The 21,144-nt window shown below is 40.9% G+C and overlaps 1 protein-coding gene across 2 annotated transcripts in view; it reads left to right on the top strand.

The window, feature by feature from the left end:
- SEMA5B (semaphorin 5B) overlaps nt 1-21,144 on the top strand; it is a 271,715-nt gene that overhangs the window by 176,683 nt on the left and 73,888 nt on the right. For both annotated transcript variants that reach the window (XM_027637198.1, XM_027637199.1), the window contains one exon: nt 13,197-13,259. In XM_027637198.1, the coding sequence (XP_027492999.1) occupies nt 13,197-13,259 (63 nt within the window). The remainder of the gene's footprint in view (nt 1-13,196; nt 13,260-21,144) is intronic.

Raw genomic sequence — 21,144 nt, 5'->3', positions numbered from 1 at the left:
ACAGGAGACATAGCATGGTTTTGAGGTTTTAGAAATAGAGTGTTTTAATTCCTTTTAAGTAAGGAAAAAGGAATAACAGGGCTGCAGCTATTTGAATAGGCTGCAAGGTATTTCAGAAAGAAATTATTTAAGCTTTATTAAGAATGAGGAAAAAAGTTCTTCAGTTAGCCTGGAAGTTTTAAGAGACATACTGCAATTGCATAAGAAGAGGGGATTTTGATGCATGGGGCAGAAAGGAATGATCAATGGTTCATAAATATAATAGTGGTAAACACAGTGACAGGAGAAAAAATGTATGTAGCTAATATAAGTGTTACAAATTTAGTAGCTTTTGCTGTGAGATCAGTTATTGAGGATTTAAGAACAAGGCAAAAAAAGGAAAAAGGTATTTTTTTCAATGGAAGATAAATGTGAAAGCTTTGAAAACCACCAAAAAGGAGTTAGACAGAAGAAGCACAAAGAAGTATGCTTCATTAATCCTGTTGTAGAATCATTTTGTATTCCCTCATCTTAATTATAAGGAATATTCTCCAAACTCATTTATGGAATCTTTGACCTTGACAGAGGTCAAATGCAAACGTGCTGGAGGGGAGGTGAGAGAAGAGCCAGGTGGAAGGGGGAATGTAAGGGCAGGACTCAAACTGAGGGAAATTGGAAAATAAATCCTGGGTTGGCAGGAGAGTGCAGACTGGAGAACAGAACAAAGGAGCTGGGAGGAAGGAATAAAAGACACTGCATCAGAGCCATCTTTGCAGGAGAAGGAGCAAATAAATTTCTTGTTGAGATGAAGCTTGGCAGAGCTTACTACAGCATCAGGTGCTGACGTCTGGTGTTGGAAGAGAGGAGGCAGAAGCAAGGCAAACTGTGACAGACCAAGCAGGGAATCTGAAGGCATCTGTTTCCCAGCCTTAGGAGAAAGATGAGTGGATTGATGGGGCTCACAGTGGTCAGGTTCTGGCCACTGACAGCAGCAGCAGGCGGGGACTTGTCGAGCTGGGCTGGGGAGCAAGGGAACAGTAGGGGTCAGAAACACTCAAACCTTTGGTGGTGGGACTAGGGTGGCAGAGAGCCATCTTCCCTAACATTGCAGTCCAGTTTTGATTTCAATTGATTTAGATTGTTGTACCCTTCCATTGTGCAGCAGTAAACATGAGACTTGAGAAATATCTTTTGGATTCTTGATAAATCAACCCCATTGCTTTTTCTCCCCAAACTAACTCCTTATTCTTCTCTGAGACAAGTATTTGATTTACATCGATCAAGTGCTGAGCTCAACCACTGTATGTATTGCTGGGAATATGATAGTACTTGAATTATGAAGCTTTTGATGTAAAAAAAATTGAAAGATTCAGGTCCCTTTTGGCTTGTCATTTCCCCAATGACCATTGAAAAGTATTGCTGCATCTGTAGCTGACTCTGACCTGCTCAGAGCCTTCTAGTGTATTTAGGACTGGATGGATGTTGGCTTCACACTTAATTGGAAATGCTGGGGAGAGGAGTTGGAGGCAGCATACAGGGAATTCAACACTGTTGGTTCTTCGCTTTCTCTGTATTTAAGTGTTCCTTGCTGATGGAGCACAGATGGTCTTAGATTAAGGAAAATACATGCCAGAATTGCAGGCTAGGCTCAGACTGGGGAGTTAAGCTTGACATGAAATAAGCAGAAGGCTGTAATTAGCTTATCAAGAGCGTTAGGCACCTGGCGGAGGAAAGCAGAGATGTAATGCACAATGTAGCTGTAGAACAATAAAAAATACTGAAATCTCTTTTATGAAACATGGAGGACCTTTCATTTCTGGCTTTCTCTTCCAGCTCAGCCTGGTAACTTCTGAAAGGTCCTACCCATTCTTGGTTATTAGTGATTTATCAAAAATGGGGTTTTCTGACACTTTATGCTGCTGAACACCAAACCCCATAGAAACCAGAGAGTCTAAAGGTCATAGTCTGTGTGTATTGCCAAAAACCTTCCTGGGAAGCTTACACCACCCTTGCCTGTGCACCATGTGTACTCCCTGACTGCAAGTATCAGTCATCTCATTGCTCCCTCCTGTTCCTTCTGCCTATTTTTTGCAGCCACACGTTGTGTTTCACTTCAACCTGAGGATTTGGGCTCACTGGGGCAGAATTACCATTTAATTTTAACCAGAAGTGCCTATCAGAATGCAGCTGACTAGTCCATGTGCCTCTTGTGCTTCTGCAGTACATGTCAAAATCATAGTAGGAACAGGATCTGGATCTTTTTTCCTAGGTGTGCTAAACAAATGGAAATTCAGACATAAATCTGCTGAACTGAATAGGGAAAGTACAAAGACTCCTTTTTAGCTGAGGGTTTAGAATTTTTTGCTCATATTATTGAAGCTCAAAAGCTATTATTTTATATTGGGGAAGAGCAAGAGGGAGAGTCTGGTTTCACTTAAATTCCCATGGTACAAGCAGGCTCAGGCAGGATCTCTGTTTTCAGTCTGTCTTGCAAAACTTTCCCAATCTCGCTGGCTTGCACAAAACTGGCCTTGGCTCATTAAAGTAATCTCAAAGCTTTCGTTTGGTCTCAATAATGCAGCTTTCACTTAATTAAATATTTCCAGTGCCTTTTTTTCCATTTGGTTGTACTACACCAAGCTTAAGTGCACAACCAGAAAAGAATGTTGATAGGATAAATTAAATCACATGCACATTTATTTGTCTAATTGTGCACTTCCCCTTTTTTTTTCAAGACAAAACAGGACTCAAACCATGTTCAACCTCTTACACAATTTTAATGAGAATATATTACAGTGTTTGTCATCTGAAAGAGCATTAGCACCCCCAGTGCAACAGATGTGATTTCCCTAAAGAAAAACAGAAGGCGCAGAACAGTGAAAATGTCATCTTAGTTCTCTATTAGTCTCTCTAATACTGCAGGATGTGCTGATTTTGATTCCTGAATCTCAGCCTAATTGTTGGGAGAATCAGATCCAAATTGGACAGTTCCTCAAACTTATTTTAGCTCCTTCTCAAAGCAAACAAATAAATGCTGAACAAGTATATTCAATGATGTAACCTGGAGAGGAATAAAGAATGCAAGACTTCCTCACTTTTAGAAAGCTGATAATACACAGAGGTTTCACATGTGCTTCACTGATTACATTTTCAGTTTGAAGCATATATGGAAAGATTGCTTTTCATAGCTGAACCCTTAATGTGGGTGCACAGAAATGCACTGAGTTGACTGTAGGATTTCTCCAGAAGCAGAGGGGGAGGGAATGCAAAAATGTATGGTGGAGATCCTTAACATCTCTCCATGGCAGTGAGCTTCAAAGAGGCACAATGGCAAGGAAACCCAGAGCAGAAAAATGAAGGAGAACAAAATTGCCTTGCTTGATGCAGAAATACAAAGGAGACTATAGCCATGGTAAATTGATTTTGTACTGAATATGGGCTGGTCCATTGGAAGGGGTTTTGAACCTCCTACTCCAGAAATCATTGTGCAAAACAGTAAGAGGAGGCTGCTTAGAAGTTTTGTCACATCCATCAGCGGAGGCCACAAAGAGGAAGGAGGGATTTAGTTCTGAATGGCGACTCTGCCAAAGAACATAAAGGCATAGAAATGGACATCTTTTGGTGGTAAAGGAGCCTTGAAGGAAGAATTGCCTCCACTATATCAAGGGAAACCATTGCTGTGACTCCGTTCATTGGCTCACTTCTTAGAAATAGCTTGTTGTACCTTGTTTGTAGCAACTGAAGAAAAGGAACCCCACAACAAAACCTATTCTTTACAGAATAAACAGTGCTGGTGGTGTGAGAAATAGTGCTGTGTGGTGTCTACCTGGCCAGTGACAACTGCACGTGTGTGCACATCAGCAGTACTTACATTCCCGACCTGTTTTTGACCGCAGTGAAATTTTTCTGTCATCATTTTCCCCTCAGTATATTTTTAACCTCTTTATTTAGTTATTTTATTGATTTAACATATAATCTTATGTCTCTGTAATCTCCAGTACATTTTGTAAATGTTTGTTGTCATAAGCTATAAACTGAATGTGACATGGCGAGAAACCAAATTCTGCTGTGACTGTTAATTACCCAGTGTGCTAAAAGTCTCATCTCAGTTTCTGTATGCTTTTGTTCTTCAGTAATAGGAAACATATAAGTCATCCTTCCCCAGCATCTCCTGTGCTGTTCTCCAGTTCTGGATGTTGTCATTCATTCTAAATTGGCCATAGGTGAGAGTTTTAAGGTCTTTTTTCACTAGCATGCCAAATATCCCAGTTTACTAAGACTATCAATTTATATTTGGCCCCATCCATGCTTTAAAAGCAATAGAAATATGCAATTGATTAAGTTGTTTTCAAAAAAAAAGATTAGCATTCCCATATAGAACATGCAAATAAATCATTGCAGTCCTAAGAACTTTCAAGCAAAATGAAGTAGATCACCAGCAAAATGAAATCATCACAGACTGACATTTTTCTTTTCATAGTATGATAAAAATACAAACACTAGATAGTAGAAACAGAAAGACAGTGCCATCTTTATCTCTCTTCTTCAGAGCTGTGTCTTTCTTCCAAAGTATCATGTTGGCATGTTCAGTAACATTGCTGTGTAAATATGTAACTGTCAAAGCTCGGCATAGAGTCACAGCAGAGTGTGTACTCCTGCTTGCTTTATCATTATGGACAGCACTGCATTCCAGTATCTTTGTACCCTTACACTGATTCCCCTCTCTTTGGATGTATCCTCGTGGCATTACTTGTATTAATTTTAAGGGTCTTTCACAAACCTGCTTGTCACTTTCAGTAAGAGGTTTACCCCACTTTGAATCAGCCCAGCACCTCTCTTTCCTTAGGTTAATGCACCTTATCCTCTTGTCTTCTCCCATGTGTCTGCCTTCGTGTCTCATCAGAATCACATCCCTGGTATGCTAAAACTCTTCTGGTTATACAAACCTCACAGTGAGTTATGTGGCTGGTGTGCCATGTCCTTTCCTTTCTGTGTGGTTGTGCTCCATTGTGTCTCTGTGCTCTGCTGTCCACTGCTGCCTGATGCATCATATATTACTGCACTTTACTTATAATGCATTTTGGCAAGGCTATACGTACACAGGCTTGCACAGGGAGTCCTGGGCTATGCTGGAGGCTCATAGGTGCTATGAAAACTGAAAATCTGGATGAAAAAGTTCCATTATGTAAAAAAGCTCAAATTCTCCTCTGTATGGAATTCAGCATCAAGTTACAAATGTTTTACGCCAGGGTTCCTGGAAGTGTACTTAAAGGAACAGCAAGTCAATCTGCTTCAAACAGGAATCTTGACAGCACCTCCTCAAGGCTGAGCTGGCTGCTCCATTTTAATATGTTCTTTGTACATTGAAATTCCCAAAGAGCTGAAAAAAGCTGTAACCCGGATGTGGCTGTTGTTTATCTTAAAAAGCACCATTTTGGTTTTAGTACTTGGTATCAAATGTTCTTGACTAAAGCTTTAGACAATCGTCTTTAATAATAAAACCTTGTACAGTTGTTCCATTGGGGTACACTGTAGAAACTGTGATCTGTTAAGCCTCATACAATGCTCCTTTCAGATATGGGAGTGCATGTCTGGAGTTGGAAATTCCTACCTGACACTGCAGAGAGAGGGGAGTGTCAGATTCACAGACTTTATGTTGTTTAATAAATCTCCTGCAGGACGAATGGAAGTGAAGGCACCCAAATTCAAATTTCTTTTTGTATATGAGTCTGTGGCCACGCCCCAAGATGTCAGAAAAGACAGGACAAGATGTACAGTGTCTTGCCCATTGTTCTAATCTCTAAACCCTCTCCCTCACGCACCACCGACTCAGTGGATGTATTTTGTGACACTAGCAAAAAAATGCTGTCTAAGAACTGATTTGTGCTAGACAGGAAAGTTTTTAGTCCTCATGAGGGCAAAGGTCAGTGCTCATCTCTGCCTCTGACATGCTCGGTGGCTTTTCCTAGTCGGTTGACCCCTCTGTGCTTCTGGTTTTCCATTCCTCCCATGTGCCTGTGCTTTCTGTTTAGCTTGTAAGTGCTCTCAGACAGAAATTGTCTCCCACAGCATGTTTGTATATTGCCTAGAAATATGGGGTCACAATCGCAGTTCACTCCTCTACGTGCTTCTATAATACAAGTAAATAACAAGGGATTTTGAAGCTGTGAAAGAGAGAAAATCATCAGCAATGACCATCAAAGAAGAGCTCACAACAGCTAAAAACTCTTCCTGAAAAACTAACATTTGCAGTGGAGAACAGATTGTGTTTGTAGGCACAGACAGCCAACCATGGTTGGGGAGCTTATGCACTTGCTGCAGTGCTGGGTACTGGGATGTGCTCTCTGCCCAGGAGGAAAACTGAAGCATTTTACCTCACATCTGAGATAAGGGAGGACCATGAACAGGGTGGGTTACCATGACTCAACTGATGTACAGTGCCTCGTTTGGACTGGGATAACTTGATCAAAAAGGTAGAGCTCTCATACCTGGAGGCTGAGGCCCTATTCTGCTGGGTGTTAAAGTGATGCTCTGTTTGGGTGTGCCTACAGTCTGAAAACATAAGGTGGGAGGACAGACTCAACTCTACATCAGTGAGTCTTCAAAATTAAACCAATGAAGATAACATGGTCAGTCCTCCTGGAAACTCTTCTCGCTGTCTATTGTGTGCTATGTACACCATTCTGTATTTTTTGGTGCAGTATGTGATCCAGGGCAGAGGAACGTGCCTCAAACTCTTGCATTTCTCTTCGTAAGGATGTGATAACAGTCCATGAGATAGAGAAACGTGAATATTCAAATATGGTATTGTTTGGAACTGAGTTAAATATCCTTCTTTCTGATGAATTATTCCATCCTTAATATGCCAGTATGTAGCATCCACTTCTACTCTGACTTGAACAGAGCGAGCAGTTGTGTTCAGCAGCCAATAAATGCCAGGCCAAAAACAGTCCCTGTAGAGTGAGATGCTGACTTTTGGTTATAGAGAGAAGGTCTGATTTGGAGATTAGGGTTATGGGACCTAAAACTCACTGATGGATTTGTTTGTTTGTTTGTTTGTTTGCCAACCTCCATCTTCTAAGTGTTAATTTGAGGTCTTCCCCATCTGAGTTACTGTCCAGCCACTCCAGAAGAGCCATATGACTGGGCCAGTCTGTTGATAGGCAGTGTGGGTGCTTAGTTTAACTGGAGCAAACAGCTTGAGTTTTACCACATTTTGAAGGATCTGAAATCACTTAAGGGAAATCAATTAATAATTTGATAACACAATGCAATTCTCTTCATCCAAGCCCCCTCCTCTCCCCACAACGAATTGACTGAATTCTGTGATCATTCCTCATACCTGTCACTGCATGCAGCAGTGATTTGCAATTTGTATACTGCAGTATGAAGCAGAACTAATTACTGAAGCTTGGCATTTTGTCCTTTCAGTAGTAGTTATCTTTTTATCAGACATGGTTATCACAGTTTTAATAAATTACCAGTGTTGGAACTTCAGAAATGGCCTCTGGTGTATTAAGCTACTGTGCTTTATTATTAAGAAGTTAGATTTTCAATAAGTTATTTATGGAGCACTGTAAATGTGCCTTGTCCTCGAGAGACAAAAGTCAATGTTTCAAAAAGGGAATTTAACTTTCCACTCTTAGACTAAAGCAGCAACTCTTTATGGAGAAGTCCTGGAGGACTAAATAGAGGAGAAAGTAAAGTAAAGAGGGTAAAGTGTTGCAGAAATGTTTTCACAGTAAACATCATAGAAGATGAAAAACCTTTTCATGGGTTTTCTGGATCCAGCCTGTAGAACTTTGAAAGATCTTTTTTCTTCCAAGTGCTGTAAGACCTGGAACTTATCAATTTCTTTTAATGCTGTAGAGTTTGCCCAGAGAAGAGTAGGTCTGCATTGGTGCTGTATTATGTAGACACTGCAGAGTACACAGCCTTGTGAAACTGATTGTCATTATCAGCAAGAATCTATGGGTGGTATTTTAGAGGACTGAAATCTGTTCATCAGTTAGGCTGACATTTTGTAGGGAACTGAAGCAGCCTCTGAGCATCCATTGTTTGAAGGACTTGATCCGCACCCCAGTGCCTCCTTAAGCATGTGGTTAAGCTAAACTGGTCCAGTAGGGTATGTACATATGTGCTTTATTTCCATTAAAGTCAACAGATTTTAAAAGCAGGGCAGAAACATAGTCCCTCCATATTTCTCTCTCCCTAAACTTGGAGCAAAGTTTCCATACCTTGCCGTGAAATGAGCTGATCCAAAAAAATTTTGTAAATGTAAATAAGAAATGCAGAGATTTTGGCCCGTATGAGGAATCCAGGAAGCTGCCTTCAAAGCAAGTGTTTTTTTTTTTTTCCAGAGCTACATTTCTCTCAACATACTAGTGCCTTGTATAGTTACTGTAAAAGAAAATGTAAATAAATACGCAGGGAAGGAAATTACTCTGCCAGCTCAGGTCTCTAGTGCACAATAGCTGTCATATCACAGTACCTCCTGCCCTCCTTCCTCATGCATAACTCAGCAAAGGGTGATGTGACTGGCAGACTCTGATCAGGGTGCCCAGCACAGCACAAGCAGAGAACCAAAATCACCTCATATTCTGTGGGCAGATTGAGAAGTCTCCTATGGGCACTGGGGAGGGGATGGAAATGGAAGCTCCTGCTGTCAGCAATTGCTGCAGATCTGCGCCTGGGTGCTGCTTTTGCTTCTGCTTCTGCTGACAACAGCAGAAGCCTGTGGAACACAGTACCTTCTAGAAAATGCTGGCATCTCACAGAATCAGTCCCTGATTTTTGGTGGGTTAGGATTTTTTTTTCAGTACTCAAGTACAAGCTTGTACTTCAGGGGGGTTTTGTCTCCTTTTAAACATACGCAGTGTACATTCTGGTATTACACTTTTTTCTCCTAATAGGAGACAACATGACTGTGGGTCTGTCTGCAGGTATGCAAGGCTTCCAGTGGTTTTCGTGGAGCACTTATTTAATGGAAGTGAGATTGGTAACAGATGGATAGTTTGCAATAAAAGACCTTAGAAATTAACAACAGGTTTAATTTACCTGATAAATATGCTGTAACATATTCTCTTCCAGTCTTAACTTTCCAGTTTTAAAGCAATGTTCTGGTTTTGCATGAAAACTTGCAACCTCTGTTGTGCAAGTACAGTGAAAGGATTAGTGTATGCTTAATCTATTAAATTCATATGTGGTGTTTGAAGTAATTATAAATTCCTGGCCTGAATGTAAAAGCTGGTCTATAGAAGTCTAAAGAGATTTCCACATCAACAGTTGAGGATACATATAACTATTGATAACAGGACTCGATAGTGACAGGCAGATACTTTGGATAAAAACACTGGGATGTGCTGGTAATTAAATAAATGTATCCAGAAAGCTTCTCTCAGCAGTGTGTGCTGTATAACTGATTTGACAGCACATGATGAGATCGAATTTCTAGAGCACTGTTGATCTGCAGTCTGAACTGGGAGCAAACCATGATGCTCATAATTTATTGGGAGAGAAATTAACTCGTTCTTTCTTTGTCTGGGTGTGAGATTTGAATATTCAGATATGTACTGAGCTTAGCTATTGTGGCCCATTTCTGTTAATTTCTAGTTGAACAATATTGCACCAGGTACATGTAGTTGTACACACGACTGCTTCTCTGTGATTGTCTCCTCCATGCAACTTCCTAAAAAAGCAGAAATAATGCACAAACACCAGCCCACTGCCCTTTTTTTTACCTCTTGTTGAGGACGTAGGGGAGGAATTGCTGACATCCTGACCTAAAACAGTCTCAGCTTGGTTGCTTAAGCACATGGTAAGCAGGGCTTGGAGCAAGCACATATCGTCCTGTATGTGTAGGTAGCCTTGCTCCGGGTTTGTCACATCTTCATCCAGGCTCTGTTTCCATGACCTATGCTATGGAAGTTGTTTATTGCATGTGGGTCCAGAGATGTCTACTGCTTTTGACTGACTGGTGCCACAGGAGGAATAAAAATAATCCCAGATGTGTTTTCTGGGGCTGGGAAACTTAAGTGTCTTAGACAACTAAATTAATCATAAATTCAGGATGATGACCCACCAGAGTGACCAGAAACATCTGGTGGATAGAGTTTGTATCTCATCCAAGTGTGCAGAGGCAGTTTCAGTAGTGGGGGAAAAAAAAAAGTATTAATCTGATTTATTGAGGGAGATGAGGAAAGGGAGGGGAGGCACCTAAGTCGTGTTCAAGAAGCTGGCTTTTGAGAAGCATTATGATCAGGTAAGGAGGTGAAAGTACAAAGCATCTCCTGCAGTGCTGTGGTGTTATGCAAGTGTTAAGTAGGTCTCTGCCTCACTGAGAACTATATGGGTACATACAGATGCACTCCAGAAGAGAGATCTTTCTGAAAGTTTCTCTGTCAAATGTCCAGGATGTAGTTTGATACTGGGGCAGAATAAATCTAAGGCAGAGGAAGAACATATCTCCATCTGTGGAGGAGGGGCTTGGGTTGGACATACCAGTGAGAAGACACGGAGCACCCACATTACACAGGGAGTTTGCACAGAGGAGCCCAAGGCAATAGGGATGATGAGGGTGGGACATTTTGATCTGAAAAGACAGCCGATCAGTCAAGCAAAGAAACCAAACAATGCTGGAAAGCTTATGTGAAAGCCTCAAGATCAGAGGTCTGAGCCTGCCCAGGTCCAACCCAAAGGCTCTGACCACAGATGTGTGCAGGCCTCTGGGATCCCAGCACAAGGACTTGTCTAGGCTGTAGGTCAGTGGACCTTGCAGTACAAATATTTAAATGCACATTAGCTGCTTCGCTTTGCAGTTATACTTTGATTATTGTTAAGATGTTCTGCTTTGCAGGGTCATGAATATTTTCTTTGAGTCACCAGAGGTCATTGGAGTTACTTAGCCCACAAACTAACTCCTCCCTGTCCTGCCAAAGACATGTGTGGGACTTGTAAAACATGCTCTAGATTGCCATATTGCTTAATTATCCTCTTAGCTCTAATGAAGTGCACCCTGACTAATGATGCAGTCACAAACAACATGTTCCTATAATTTGGGCCATCACCAAGATCTTCTGTTATCACTAGACTCATCAAGGTAGTGCTTCAGAAAGCTGAAGGGCAATGTGCCTAGTAAAAGAAAACATTTAGGCACATCAGAACATAGCTGGAGGAGAGCAGTGCTCTGACTTGGGCTATGTTTGCAACATGCCTCGAAGTTCTGCGGTGCAGGTGAGCAGCAGGAAGAGCTGGGTGTCCTCTGGGAGGTCAAATTCTTCTCTGTTGCACTGCTGTAACCCCAGAAGACCCAGAGTATTTGCGGAGAAGAATCGATTGCTGAAGTAACCAACAATTTTTGTTTTCATTTTGTCCTGTCAAGCACTGTTAGGGTAAACTGGGCTCTATAATGGAGCTCTGTCTCTGTTTTTTTTTTAAATGGGAAGAAGGGCCACGTACTATGTGACCTCTTTTCTGAATTTTTTTTCATTTTTTCTTTTTATTTTTTTTTATATTAAGATTGTCAGAAATATGATCCAAGGTGCAAAGATATTGTGGTTAGGTGAATATGGGCTAGAGCTGGAACTGGGGATCAAAATACTGCTATGCAGTTGTGTTGCAGATGTCAAGGGCTCCTAGGAGCCACCATTCAAAATTCCTTGCTCTCCTGTGTTGGCTTACTGTGTGAGCTCTCTCATCCAGTGACATATACCCTCTCAGGATATAGCTTAATGATCCTTTCCAGCAAGGACTTATCCCAGGTCTCACAAAAACACATCTGAAGCACAAACTTTTGGCCTTCAGCCTGGATTGGGTTGCAGTACATGGAAGGTATTTCCCTAGTGACTCCCAGGGAAAGATCTGTGCTCTTCCCTTCTCCGACCAGATCTTTGACTGTGCTCATGAAGTCTTACTTCAAGCCAAATTGAATGGAATGCTCAGCTAATGGAGGGATGCCTTTTTTCTTTTTTTTTAAGGAGGTAGAAATATCCCTTCCCCAAATGTTGTATATGAATGCATTTCCTGGGTGGTGGCATTTCTTGTAGTTCTGAATGAGCGTCTTCATGGACCTGAGCTGGGAGTAGGAAAATTCATCCTCTCTTCTCAGTGGTTTCCCAACTCTCTCTAGCAAAAAAGTTGGATTTATCATGTGCCGAGGGGACAATTTCTATGGAAGCCTAGGTTTTAAAAACTATATTGGCTGCAGTGAGAAGGTTCAAGAAGAGTTCAGATCCGGACCGAACTTTGAAGCCATTTCCTTTGTTGGTAATGGACTGAGGAAAATAAAGAAAACCTGGCTCTGTTAGGGGAGCTTTGGATCTGTATCTGAACTTTGTGAGCCTGGCCTTTCCTTATGTAACAGAGCTATTTTTCTTGTACTCAGAATGATGTATTATGTATAGTATGGATGTTTATTTGTATTTTCACCTCCAGCTAACTATACCTGCTTGAATTTGTTAGGACTATTTTTAAAAAGTGCTGAAGGGGGGAAATTTGGGCTGGGTATGTTGTTGAATATTTTAAATCTAAAAGTTCTCTCTAATGCAGCTTTTCTGGTCTTGACTTTTCTTGTTCTGAAGCAGTCAGAGCCAACTGGAGACCCCACATGTTCTCAGACCCCAATCAACAGTGCCCTCAGCACTGATGTGTTTTACTCTATCTCAGGACCTGACCCCACTTTTCTGGCATCACAAATTACCATCAACCTTTCTCCCCACTTCCCCAGCTCCCAGTGGTTTTATCCAGCTTGCTTCACTGCAAGGTTATTTAAAAGGTGATAATCTTGGGGGTAAATTTAAGAAGACCAACAGATTTGTGCAGAACTGCTGGACTTTGCTGTAGGGAATTTTTTCGTTTTGGCAATGAAAGCTGGTGAGTTTTCTACAGCACTGTCCTCCTTGAAAAGAAGGTGATGACTCGGTGTGTGGGGTTTATATCTTGGACCTTCCAGCTGAATGGTGATCAGAAGTTGTATTTACATGTAAATTAAAGTCTGTCCTCTGTGAACATTCCAGTTGCTTCTGCCTCTGGACTTCTCATCTATTTATCATTTGTGTGCACTGTGAGCACAGTGGGAGCAAGATACATGTTTACTGTCACAATGCTGCTTTTAAATTGGGCTGTGTAAATTGGCTGGAGATGCTTGCTCTTGTTTTGGGAGTCTCCGGACATGGTGGCTGGTGGCATTCTTATGTGACTTGTGCATTTTGGTTTTTCAGGCAACAGCATGGGGTTCAGATGAAGACACCAGGAGGTCCTGTCAAAGTAAAGGGAAAACAGAGGTGAGTTTTTCAATGGTATAATGATGTTATGGGTAAATATATTTGCAACATGTGAAATCCACACAGGGAGCATCTGACACCAGCTTGAGCCTGTAAATTTGCAAGCAGTTAGCTCTACCACCACATGTGTATAAGCACCACTGAGCGAGCCATTTCAAAGGCCCCCTGTCCAAGTTATTACACTTGCTCTGCAGGAAATTTAAAGGTGATTTCACTGCTGGAGAGGACACAATTTGTGATACATCAAGCAGGAGAGTGGTGGCAAGCTAGGGGTAGCAACTTGCAGTGGGGTCTGAGGCCAGGCAGGTTGGCTTAGTCTGGGTGCTCAGTGGTGAGCCGCTGTTATTCGGCCGTGTGGGATTCAATGCATGTTTGCAGTTAAGAGTTTATCATTATACAATTCACCTGAGAACTGAATCTGCTCACACACTGCAGTCTGTTCAGGTGGAATATCACAGAGCTGCTTTGGAGGCAGGTGCAGTCTGCTGAACTGCAATTTGAAGTAAGAATTGTTTGAAAAAACACATTCTGTCCCAGAAGTTTGGAGTTTGCAGGCGTTTCTGATTCAGCCACAGGGCCTTTCTGCCCCTCTTCTGAGAAGCTAAAACAAAGGCATCTATCTAAAAGCAGGAAATATTTTGATTTTTCAAATGTGATGTTCGTTCTCTTAAAAACTCTTCAAGTTTCAAGGGTGACACCTGCAAGGGTGTCCTGTTGTCCTTAATGCTGCACTGCAAAGAGCTCTCAGTCCAAACCAAAGGAGCTGGACAAAGGATAAGACAGGATAAGCACAACCTTTGTTTCAACATGAACAGTCAAGCAGAGAGTGATTGTGTGGCTGACCCAAAATGCTGGAATCTGCCAAGTTACAGTTCACTGCTTTAAACACAGGATTATGTGGGTTTCCACTGACTATATTCATTTCATATAATACGCTTTATGTGATTACTGTATTAACTTGTATGTACACAAAAAAAAGGTTGAATTTTGCCTGATAGGCAACAATTTGCATCATGTAACTGTGGAGACCAGGAGTATGGGTATCCTAGAACATCTCTTAGAGTTTCATGTAGAATCTACTTTATGCAGTAAAACATGGAGGCAAAATGGGTTGGGTTAGGTGAACACCAAACATGACCAGTCACAAGAAGAAGAAGAAGTAGGACAAAATTAACAAATTCCAGAACCCAAGACATGAGGAATTTTTGAATTTATGGCCTTTGTACTTTAAATATGCAGAGAAAGGATTTTTCTCTTTTCTTCCATTGTAAAGTCTGTGAGATTTAAGTTGTATCATATTGTTCATGAAGAATTTGAATTTATAACCCAGAATTATTTTGTCAACCCCTGGATAAAGCCATTCATTTGACTGAACAAATTCTAGGATAATTTCAATTTATCTTTGTTACTGTCTTGCCAAAAGAAAGCAGTGGTCTGAGTATCTTCACTGCTGCCTCCTTACACTGCAAAGGGTTTACCAAAAATTTCAGAAAGATTATGCTCTGAAGAGCTGAGTTTATGCTGATTTTGATACAGAGCTTGAAATTGTTTGCGGGGTGCAGTGACTATGGTGAAGTTCTGAGGAACAATAATTAAGCAGACTGTTAGACACTTCTTGGTATGCAGTTAATGGCAAACAGAGTTGTTGACTAAGAGTCTGACAAGAAGGCAGGAAGCTACAAAGGTGGAAGGATTCTGCAGCAGCTAACCAAACACAGATCTCTCAGGTCTGTATCTACTCTAACCTGTGTGTCCACAGCTGAGTCCCTCTTGGGGCAACTCTACACTTCCATTGTGTGTTACACTGCAGAGAAATGACTCAGCAGTAGCTCAAAAATACCGAGTTTAGTCTAGGCAGCTGGTGAAGTGCTCTACTCCAGCTAAGAAGTCCAGCTCTGACCCAGCATCTCTGCCCTTGTCTGAGTAAATGCAGCAGAAATGTGAACATTTCTGATTCTACTGTGCAATGGTGGTACAAGATGCAGAACTCTGTCTGCCACAGCACTGCTTTGTCAAAACTTGACTAATGGCAGCTTTCTACCTAGCACAGATGATTTGATGATAAATGTGTTATGGACTGTCAGGTACTTACATATGTGGTGATAGAAGCTAGAAAAAAGGAGGACCTTTGGCTCTTACATTAATTCACAGTGTAGTTTGCAGAAGTTATATCACTGGTCCATTTTCCTTGCCCATTTAATAATGTATGTATTTTAGGGTGAGGCTTTCAAAACCACCAGGTGTATTAAAATGCCTTTTTTCCCCTTTATTCTTGTGCCTGTTGAGTGTCTAAATCAGATTCTTCCTGCTGCTTAGAAAATCTCTTCCTAAAATGCTTGGAGCTGTACCATAAGAAAAATAAGAAGTGCAAAAATAAAAGCCACAACATTCATATCACAAAAATGTAATTATTATGGCACGATGGATACTCCACATTTGAGTACCTATTGTCCGGAGAAAAGGCAGATGAAAAATCTGGGACCCAGATTTGAGGTTGGAAGGTACCATTTCTTCTGGCACCTTGTATAACTCTGGCCACAAACTTTGACTGCTTATTCCTAAACTGAGCTCAGTTACTTGTCTTTGGCTGCTGCAGCTTTTTGAAGAAAGCAGAAAGTTTTGCACTGGAGATGTGAAGCAAATGGGCTGGCTGTGCTTTGCTGGCTTGTTCTAATGACAGATCACCTTCCCTGTTAACAATATGTACTTTATTTTCTGTTTGTATCTGGCTTCAGTTTTGAGTGGCTGAGTCTCATTTTGCCCTTCTCTGCTAGATAAAAGAACCCTTTAGTTACCAATATTTATTTTTTACAGAGGCACTTATACTCTCTTGTCAATTCAGTACTTAGGCCCTTTAAAAAATAAAAATATGAGTTCTACAAGCCTCTTTCTCTAAGTAATTTTTCTACTGCCCTTGAATATTTTTTGTCTGATTTTTTTTCTCCATTTGTTCACCTGTATTCTCTTGTCAATCTCTCTAATGCCCGAGTGTGATTAAAACAGCCTCCCACCTTCCTCTGTTCATATACATGGCAGTTTTGTTAGCTCTTCTGCTGTAGGAGATGATTCAGAATGCCTGGCCACTGTGACCACTAAATCGTTTTCACAGTTACTACTCCTAGGATGCAATCTCCATGCTTATACATAAAGACCTTTTCCTTTAACGCATAATATCTTACAAAAATGTATTTTGTTTGTTGGATCCAGCTCACCAACCGTCCTGACATATATCACTAAATATAGAGAGAGGCATTGGTTTCACTGGTAATTACTATGTTTGTAATTTTTGGGTTATCCACAAATGTTATTCAAGAAAAATGTTGATTCTGGGCTAGTACCACCCCAGCTGGGGCTCTGCTAGAACAGCAAGTTTATGAGTGATTTCACTTTGAGGACTGTTTTCATCCCAGTAATTTATCAGATTTTAATCCCGTCATGTATAAGTTCTTGAGACTGATTTTAAAATTAACTCTCTGCAGTATATCGTACATTATTAAAGCAAACACCTTGGAAAGGTCTCTTTCATTTATGTTATTTTTATCAACTAAAACTTGTGGTTTCTTCAAAGAAGTGTATGTGCTTTACTTACCATGTCTCTGGAGATCCATGCTGGCTTCCACAAGTAATCATTCTTATTTTTGCAGCATTAATAAAATGTATCATGATCAGCACCTTTAAATTATCCCCTGGAAAACAGCCACATTACTGAGAGACAGTGCAGAGAACAAAGTCAGTGTTATGTTGCCTTTATTTTGTGTCTTCCAAATGAACTCATCCAGAGGTTGTAGTTAAAATGAGTGATGGATAGAGCAGAAGGGGAAGAGGTATATTTAATTGCATTAGCAGTTGCTCAGCTCCTAGTTTGTAATTGGTTTGTCTCTGCATAACAGTCCACATCCACCACATCTAAGGAATTTTGCCTGACATTGGAAAGTTGTGGCTTTTTAAACATGAGAACTTTGGTATTTCTTTTGTCTAAGCACTGAATTATTTGTAAACTTTCCAAAAGCAGCACAACATCATTTTAAAATGTGAAAAGAAACCACTTGTGAAAATGACAGTGAAAAATGGCATCTCTTAAGTGCTCCCTGAAAAGCTTTGGGTAGCCAGGAGGAAGATGATGCACTAATAACACTTCTGGAGCAAGAAAGAAATGAGCGAAATGTCTGATAGGCATCCAGCTAGTACTTGTCCCACTGTGTTGCCGGTATAGCTTCCTTCTTTTTTTGTATGATGCCCTGATGCTGTGGGGTCTTATGATTCACACAAGGTTACAGGAAAATCCTAGCCCAAGGCTTCAGCCCAGCTAAGTGAGGTTGGTGCAGAAATTGCTGAGCTAATGGAGGAATCAGCTGTTTCAGGTCTTCAGGTGGCTCTGTGTCACACAGAGGATGTGCTCTCTGCTTATCTGGTGAAACTGGGAAACTCTGCACCACTTAAAAATAATAGGCATCCAAGTAGGACAGGCACCATATAAATCCCCGGGCAAATAGAAATAACTGGGAGGCTGTCAGCTGTTTTTTCCCCCTTTGTAACTTCTCCTAGAGACCTGAACCAACATTCCGATTACTTCTGCTAAGCTATCAATATAGAATCAGCCCCTAAGTTTGATTAAAGTCCATTAAAGAAAACTTGGCTGGAAAAATCATTAGCAATTCTCTTTACTATCTATTGCACTCAGAGGAGAAAGACAGTTTGGTTGGGGCCTTGGCTTAAACTGAGTAGCAGAATTGCTTGTCCGAGGAAATAAATGTAGATATCTGAAAGTGTGTTAATAGCAGTGCTCGAGAGCAAGTTAGGTCTTGATTATTTTTTAACAAATTGGGATAAACTGCAACAGATAAATTAAATGTTTGCTGCACTCTAAAGTGTCATTGAAGGGGTAACTTGGAGTTCTGCTGACTGATTCTCTGAACTCCAAGTTTTACTCCAGGAGTTTGTGTTTCTCTGAGGATGGTAGACCATCTGCAACAGCTATTTGTCTCATACAGTGTATAACTGTGGTTTTAATCTATGATTAAAATATATCAGTATGTGATGAAATAGGATTAGCCTAAAAAATAATTAAAAACGAAATATCTGAAAAAAGTGGTTTATTCAAACTAAAACTTTAAGTAGTGCCTATATATGGCTATGCTTTCAAAGAAAACTCCATTTGTACAATGAGATTAAAGGCTTATAACCTTTTAGAATGCTGGTGTTAAGAGATGACATAAGAAATGACTAAGAAGCATCTACAGCTGGATTATTCACAGCATTCTGAAATTGTCTTTTTGAATCTTACCTCAAACAGAAGCTGCACTAGGCCAGCCTCTCCATTTGGTGATCTGTCCACATGAATGAAGGCAGTAACAAGGCACAGCTCCTGCTTCTGGGGTTTGAAATGTGCTCTCAGAGCAGCCTGACATCTCTGTGAGCCAGAAAAAGACCTGGTCCTGTCCACAGTCATGGACATAGAGCATTCGCAGACAGTGAATGAACAGTTACTCTAAATGTTACAAAAAATAAAATAAATGAGGACAGGCTTAAACTAAGGGAGTGGGAGGGAGTGCCTTCCCAGATATTTGTTCTGACTGAGATCCTGTGCCTTGTAGTGTTGAGCATTAGAAGTCATGTACTCTTCCTTTCTAGGAAAATAAGGGTCATTAGACTGGAAAAAAAGTGATGCTTTCTAAATTTAAGGCCTTAAAGAAGGTTATTTTGAGGAAGGAGCAAGAACCTCAAAGTGGGTAACATGCAATTCATAGGAAAATCAGAGATACGCTTAATTCTCTGGCAGTGAGCCACAGGTTTTTATCAACTCTGCCATATATTTAATAATAATCCCAACTAATATAACTGAGTTATTCTTATTAACCAGATAAATATGCAGTCTTCCCCTTTGTTTAAATCCTTAATCTCTTGATTCCAGTAATATCTTCTGGTGATGAGATTTGCAGACTGATCATACACAGCTTTAACTGTCTGCTCCATAATGTGAGAGCAGGATCCAAATATCATCTTGTCTGGACAGAGGTGGGTTCAAACTTGCCAAATTTTCTGTTTATATTAAAACCTGTCTGAATTTTGCCTTCTGGATGCCTGGAGTTTTCCAGCCACATGGAAGAAACTGCATTAAATTGCTCCTATATTCTGTAGGGGTTTGTGAGATCATTTTACTAACCAGTTGCCTCAGCTATGAATTGTTGCAGAGAGAAGAGTACTGAATGACTTTTCAAAGCAAATCCAGGCTGGTTTAAAGAACACAGAGAGAAGGCTGTTCCTTGGTATTTATTTGGAGAACGGGGTAGAAAGAGGATCTAATGTAAATCTCCCAGACAGTGTCTTGAGAAAAATCCCGCAAGTTGGACCTTTTAAGTGGTTTGGTTTCTTCTTTGCTTTTGTTGGAGGCTTTCATAGACTGACAGGACTGTCAATGGGTACGGTAACAAGAAACACAAGATGAGCACCATATTCCCTTTCAGGCCAGGCAGGTTAGAGAGATGTGATCTGGTAGTTAGACCTCTGTGGCTGCCCTTCAGGAGCTCCTCTAACTCAGCATGTCACCACAGCAAGTTTATCACCTGCATTGTTTTGGTTGAGATCAGGGCACATAATGAACATCTGTTTACTTTAAGTGTAGAAATAGCTTTGAGAACAGTGTATGAAATGTGCATATTATCATTGCTCTTCCTCCAGAAGAATGGAGTGCTGCTATGATCATCAGTAAGACAGGTCCAGAGAAAATGCCTGGTCAGTTAATTCACAGGAACAACTACAGCTGGACATGGCCCACAGCTAGAAGCATCGTTTTTAAGCAGAGTAGAAAACATCCACTAGTCACCCCCCTTTCTGCCTTTTACAGCTAATGAAAACCAGCTAGTGGGTTTGTTACATCCAGTACCCTGAAAAGTATCAGCTGTCCAATGTTTCCAGTCTGACACCTCACCCATACTGACTGTGCTCTTTTGCTCTTTGCTGCCGCAGTTGGGAATGGGCTCGAAGTCACAGATGAAGTATCCTGGAGCAGGTTCAGACAGCAGCAGATATATTTGTTCAGTGTGGTTTCTTCCTCTATTTCAGTAAATGACTTCTGCTTTGGACAGAATGGGTGCAAATAAAGCCGTGCATAATTAGGCTAAAATGACACAAGATTATACTAGTTTCCAGCATCCTCACCAAGCCAGGCTACCATGTATAGAGTAAAAGTGTGCAATAGATACATCACTGTCAGTAGACTGCAGCATATGATCTTCCAGAGACATTCTTCTTGTATGCTATCTTCTCAACTGGGAAGATTTTTATAGAAATTGAAATTTTTTAATCTGTAGTACAGTTCTGTGCAAATAAGAGATTTCTCCAAATTAGGATTTTAGATTTCTGCAGGACAGGGCTTTAATTAGGAATACATTGTAGTAGCTAGGCAGGAGAGTGTCCAGCAACATAAATGGTTTTAGCTGGTTTAGGTCAGAAGCTGTGTTTAGACCCTTCACAAAAAAGGGAAGGGTGCAGGTGGAGGGGGAGCATATGGGTACCCTCTTACTGTGTGAAATTTGAGAACAGAGCTGAATTCTGGGTTAGATGCCAAATCAGTCATATTCTGAAAACAAAACTCTGTTGGGAGAGGACGTAATGCTTTTTGTAATAGCATTCACTCAAGAATTTCTATTACTTTGCATTTAAATATATAGTGGTCCTAACATTATGTGGGATTGGATAACTCTGGTCTACAGAAAGAGGAATTACTTAAAGCAGTCATGAGATACAGACATCTCTAGGGCAGGGAGTAAATGCCAGGGCTCCCAGCTCTTGTTTTTGGGTGACAAGTCTTTGGCATCTGATCCCCCTGATGCCCCTGCTGAGCCTCAAGCCTGTGGCACCCTGTAGCTTCTGCCTGGGCTGGGTG

Source organism: Corapipo altera, unplaced genomic scaffold, assembly GCF_003945725.1.
Source record: "Corapipo altera isolate COAL_440 unplaced genomic scaffold, ASM394572v1 45, whole genome shotgun sequence".
Lineage (NCBI taxonomy): Eukaryota > Metazoa > Chordata > Aves > Passeriformes > Pipridae > Corapipo > Corapipo altera.
Note: the sequence above shows the minus strand (reverse complement) of the source record. Positions and strands in the feature narration are given on the sequence as shown.